The 5,897-nt window shown below is 55.6% G+C and overlaps 1 protein-coding gene across 1 annotated transcript; it reads left to right on the top strand.

Annotated features, from left to right (window-relative positions):
* Positions 1-276: 276 nt before the first annotated feature.
* On the top strand, positions 277-1,161 carry IUM83_16286 (Alpha-L-arabinofuranosidase B; the record flags this gene model as incomplete). Its single annotated transcript, XM_067941159.1, has 1 exon — positions 277-1,161. The coding sequence occupies one exon, from the start codon at positions 277-279 to the stop codon at positions 1,159-1,161; it is 885 nt and encodes a 294-aa protein (XP_067783660.1).
* Between the last annotated feature and the right edge of the window lie 4,736 nt (positions 1,162-5,897).

Here is a 5,897-nt window from a genome sequence, read left to right as displayed (position 1 = left end):
TGATCAAGTTGGCGTTGTGGCTCCGCCGGAGTGATCGAGACTCTCGCCTCAACAGGCAGCACGGGCAGATCATTCTTCATTTGACCGTCCCAGTCCCAAGCCACCTGAACTCCTGTCCGTCAGCTGATCACCATGCTTCGTGGTGTTTCGTTGTTCGCCGCCGTCCTCCTTGGAGCTGCCAGTGCTGCACCGTGCGATATCTACAACGCCGCCAAAACGCCCTGCGTCGCTGCCCACAGTACCGTTCGCAGTCTGCTTGATGCCTATACAGACCCCATGTACCAAGTCAAGCGCGCCTCGGACTCAACGACGCTCGATATCAAGCCGCTGAAGGCTGGAGGCATTGCCGACGCTGCCTCGCAGGATACCTTCTGCAAGGACACCACGTGCGTCATCTCGATCATCTACGACCAGTCCGGCAAGGGCAACCATTTGACGTCGGCCCCTGCTGGAGGAGCCAAGAACACGCCCGACGATCCGTCCCGCGCTGACCGTCTCCCGGTCACAATCGGCAGAGAGAAGGCCTACGGTGTCTACATCGAGGCCGGCAATGGCTACCGCAACAACAACACTACTGGTATCCCTATTGGAGACGACGCCGAGGCCATCTACATAGTGGTCGATGGCACGCACTACAACCAATACTGCTGCTTCGACTACGGAAACGCTGAAACCAACAACATGAACGATGGTGCTGCCACGATGGAAGCCATTTACTTTGGCAACAGTAAGCAGTGGGGCTACGGCGAGGGCACCGGTCCGTGGGTCATGGCGGATCTTGAGGACGGCCTCTTCGGTTGCGCGGCCGGCAAGCAGTGCACCAACACCCCGACGGTGTCGGCCACCCCTTACCTGGTCGCTATGCTCAAGGGCCGCTCGGGCGGCACCTTCGCTATCAAGCAGGGCAGCGCGCAGTCCGGCTCGCTGCAAACCACCTACGACGGCCCCCGTCCTAACGGCTACACGGTCATGAAGAAGCAGGGTGCTATCATTCTCGGCATCGGCGGCGACAACAGCAACTGGGCGGTTGGCAGCTTCTACGAAGGCGTGATCGTGAGCGGCGACCCGACCAATGACGTCGACGATAAGGTGCAGGCCAACATTGTGGCCGCTGCCTACGGTGGCGAGAGTGAAGAGCCTGTGAGCGAATCTTCACCCTAATTTGCCGGTCGTGGATCTGTCACCCATTCCTTTTATTCCTCTCGTGTAGAGTAGTGAGCTAACACGAGATCAATGACTACATACAACAAGTGCACTCAAACGATCCCGTGTTTTTTTTTGTTTTGTTTCAAGTGCATGCACCAAACGCTGAGAGCTTTCATTGAGGGTCAGGCTAGGCTGCCTGGCGCGCGAGAAGCTGCTGGTACATCCCTCCTACCGGGTCACTCACTCTTCAACTCTCCGTGCACTCGCAAGTGCTCGCCCTCGCCCTCGAGTAGACTCACCCCACTCAAGTTCCGAGATGAGTATAGTCAACGAGTTTGACCAGCCTGTCGAGTGTGCACTGCAAAACTGGAGTCCTTCGCCGTTCCCACCACACGGAACAATAACAGGTCGCTACTGCAACCTCGAGCCTCTGGAGGCAGTAAGATCTCCATGCAAAGTCCTTCTGGGTTGCCCTGGCGGAGGACCCCGAAAGCGCTCGCCGGACACACAACAACAACCAGACCATTTGCAGACTGTGGCGACTTCTACTGTACAAGTGGTGTTGTAGTGTCTTGACAGCCTGAACTAGAGCTTGAGTCGGCGACAGCCTTGCTTGTTAGTCGATTTGAGCTCCGGAGTGCAAATTCAGATGTGTAGTGGGTCTAACTTGACTCACTACTTTAGCTTACACGTTGCGCAACGTGTATGAGGAAGCGTAAGTACTTAGTAATTACTTAGGTTAATTATATTTGAATACACAAATATAAGTTAAGTAAGAAAGGATTCCAAGTGACTTTGATTAGGTAAAATGAGAACTGTATTGTTTGTAAATTGATCTTCCTCTAAAAGCTGCTAAAACTGTTTATCATCTATGAAAGGGTTGGCAGCGGCTGGCTGTCAGAGCCTCGCTAATATGCATGTCTCTGATTGGTAGAAAGATGTTGCTTTCTACCAATAGGATCTTTTGGGTATGTGTGGACCACTCACTGTGGTGGTCCACTTCAATGTATCCATCGGTGTGTCTTACACCAATGTGAGGAAGTATCCAAAACGTTTAACAGATAACCTATCTGTTAAATTCACAAGTGGCTTGCAGCCACTTGTACGTGTAACCGTTACACCATCCCCCCATAAGGTTAGACGCGCGGGGTCCCCGCACGTCAATCTTTGGAATTGACCATTCGTCAATTCTCCGCGTTTGGAGAAGAAATCCGCGCTCATTCAACGATGAGCGCGCCTCAGAAGAAGTCCGCAAAGTCGATGGGAGTCATCTCTCCATCGACGACTACTCGAACGCCAGAAGGCGAAGTACGGTGACGTCGTCGACTTCGACGACGACGATGAAGACATGGAGGGCGAGGAGGACTCGCCCTCAAAGCGTAAAGACTCAGTGTCGAGCGAATCGCTCGACCCTCACGCCAAGAACGTTCGCCCGCGTGAAGGGGACGAATCGGACGTTTCGAGCTCGAAGCGTTCGCGTACTGAGAGTGATACCCCACTCGCTTCAGCTGGGGCTCTCAGTACTCCGCGCGCTGCTGCTGCAGCGCGTGATGTTAAAGCTCAAGGCTCTCCGCGCGCTGCGCCTGCAGCGCGCGATCCATGGATGCCGTCCGCGTCCGAGATCGCGGACCGGTACCGGAACTCGGTACCTCCGAATGAGGTGCCGCTGTACGTATGCAGCGCCATCAAAGATGACGCTGTGGCTGCCGAGCTGCACTTTGATGCGGAAACGCATCAAAGGCGCGATTACTACATCGGACTCTTTCATGAGCTCCGATGGTTTCAAAGCAAGAAGACATCTTCTCGCAGCAAAGTGCCCGAATGGCAGGCACTTTGTCAAAGTTGGAACGCCTTTGTTGAAGACTTCAACAAGAAACCGAGTGCTTATCGTGATCGGATTAAGCAAGCGCGTGATCGCTTCGAGACGTACTCGAAGGGTGGAAACTTGGAGCAACTCCACGTTACTGCGGAGGAGGCGAATGTGCCGTGCGCTGTGCCCGAGGGCTTTCAGTGCACGAAGTGCTTTCCAGGCGCGGTCCGCTTGAGCGACCGCGACCTGAACGGGTACACGTCGTTCCGTGTGCCCGAGAGTTTCAAAGAGCTCCGTGCTAAGTTCTTAGCACGTGAGGGTTCGGGCGCTAGCGATGATCGCAGCGCTCGTGTTACTTCCGCTGTGCCAGCGCGTACTGCTCCTCGTACGCCCTCACCATTTCCGGAACGTCCTCCAGCAAGACGTTCCGCGGCTCCCATGTATCTCGATGGGGAGGAAATCCTCTCCAACGAATACGAAAACAAGCCGCTTGAGGGTTCGTTTTCGGGATACTATGGTCAACAATCCGCTCAACAATCCAGCGGGTTGAGCCGCGGGCGTCACGGATCGGCGGTGGCGGGGGTGGGAACACGCCCCGGGTATGATCAGCCCCGGGCTGATCAGTATGCGCCTCTCCACGACCGGGTGGCCGTCGTGGAGCGTCTGCAGGGCGCTGAGTTCGCCGCCCTAAAACAGGAGCTGGCGAACCAGAAGGCCCAAGTCGCGGCGGTCTCGCAGACCGCCTCGAATATCCAGGTCGAGCTGGGGACCCAGATGAAGGGGTTGCTCCAGCGCGTCCGCGCGCTGGAGGAGAGGCTGCTCGTCGCCGAGGCCAAGTCCTCCGCTTCTGCCTCGGCTCCTGCCGAGGCTTCGGGTCAGCCGAGCTAGATGGCTCGTGCTGCCGGTATGGCTTCAGCCGTCCGACGTAAAAGGTCGGATGGAGGCGCACGCTAGACGGTATGTCTAGCGTGTATGCGTTGCCGTGCCGTGCCAACACAGTGAACGGCCCGATGAAGCGCGGAGCAAGCAAGCTTGCTCCGAAATCCGAAACTGCATGTCTAGGCAGGTTTTGTGTAGCTAACAAAACTAATGAACCAACTTTAAATTCATTTGTGTTGCCTCTGCCCGCATTGTCTGCGTTCAGCTTCTGTTGATCAACAGAAGCTGCTATTGTGTCTTGGACAAACCGAATCACGGCTTGTCTTTTGGTGATGAAACTGATTGCATCCGAGCTGAAGTCATTCAGCTCGCTCTCCGCTAGAGGCCCGGCCTCTGCGTGGTTCTTTGCGGTGTCTGCGCCCTGCGCAGACCCGTGATCGTTGGCCATGTTGTTGGGGGAGTCTGCGCCCTGCGCAGACTCATGTGGTTTGTCCATTGTTGCAGCTGACACTGTGCAAGTGTCAGCGGTTTTCTGCGGCTGCTGTATTGCAGTCGTAGATCCTCCCCCACTTAAAGTGGGAGCCATCACTCCGAGTAAACTCGGTAGACGTGGATGCCGCATGGCATTCACGTAGAACGGTGTATGCCCGGTCGAGGCATGCACTGAGTTATTGATGGCAAACTCTGCCATCGAAAAGCACTCGCTCCAAAATTGGAACGAGTGAGCGTAGCTCTTCAGAATGTCGACGAGCACGCGGTTCACGCGCTCGGTTTGACCGTCCGTCTGCGGATGATCCGCTGTCGACATGGAAAGCTGGCTCCCAAGAAGGGTAAACACTTCTTGCCACAGATGCGCTGTGAAGCGCGGGTCTCTGTCCGACACGATGTCGGACGGCATGCCATGGTGTTTGAACACCATGTCGACGAGCAGACGGGCCGTCTGCTTCGCGGTCACCTCTGCTGGCACCGCAGCAAGATGTACCATCTTGCTGAAACGGTCTACAAAGACCACAACACCGGTGTTCCCTCCGCTATCCGGGGGAAGACCAAAGATGAAGTCCAAAGACATGGACTTCCAACACTCCGACGGAGTCGGTAGTGATTGCAGTGGAGCCTGCGCGAATGGCGCAGGCTTTACGCGTTGGCATACCTCGCAAGCACGGATGTACTTGCGCACCCACTTATACTGGTGGTGCCAGTAGAAGTCGCGCGTGAGAAGGAGATATGTCTTCTCACGTCCGAGATGTCCCGCAGTCGGGGCATCATGATATTCGTACATGATCCTGAGTCGCAGGTCATGGTCATTTGGCACGACAACGCGATCCGCGTTGTCGTCGACTGCGTTGTAAAGTAACAGTCCGTCGTGCACACGAAAGCGGTGTGCACGCGCTCGAAGGTGCTTGGGCAGCTTCTGACGGGACTTGTCAGAAGACGCTGTGCCATAGGCCAGCAAGAGTTTCGCGTCCGCGTCGTGCGCGTACGCGGCCTTCACATCATCCAACAGAGATGATGTGGGTTTGCTCGATCGTATGGCGTCAATGGCATTGACGTCAACAGCTTCTGCATAGTCCGGCCGACGTGATAACGCGTCGGCCACCACGTTCAATCTTCCGGGTTTGTATTCGACCCGAAAGTTATACTCCGCAAGGAATGAGAGCCATCTCGCCATTCTTTGTGAAATGTGTGGCGACTTCACTGCGGTGCGCAGTGAAGCATGGTCGGTGTAGACCACAAATGGTCTACTCCCAAGCAAGTACACTCGGAACTTTGCGAGTGCATACTTCATGGCAAGGAGTTCCTTGTCATGCACCGGATAGTTGCGCTCAGCTGGCTTCAGCTGACGCGATTGGTAGTAGACGACACGATCACGGCCCTCGTGATCGTGCTGCGATAACGCGCATCCGATCGCGAAATCGGATGCGTCACACACTACGTGAAATGGGCGATCTTGGTCAGCCACTGCCAAGATCGGCGCCTCAATCAAGCCCCGCTTGACTGTATCGAATGCCTTTGGCAATCGGGTGTCCAATTCCACACAGCTTCTTTCTTAAGAAGCTGTGAC

This window comes from Phytophthora cinnamomi (assembly GCF_018691715.1).
Source record: "Phytophthora cinnamomi strain GKB4 chromosome Unknown Contig98, whole genome shotgun sequence".
NCBI lineage: Eukaryota > Oomycota > Peronosporomycetes > Peronosporales > Peronosporaceae > Phytophthora > Phytophthora cinnamomi.
Note: the sequence above shows the minus strand (reverse complement) of the source record. Positions and strands in the feature narration are given on the sequence as shown.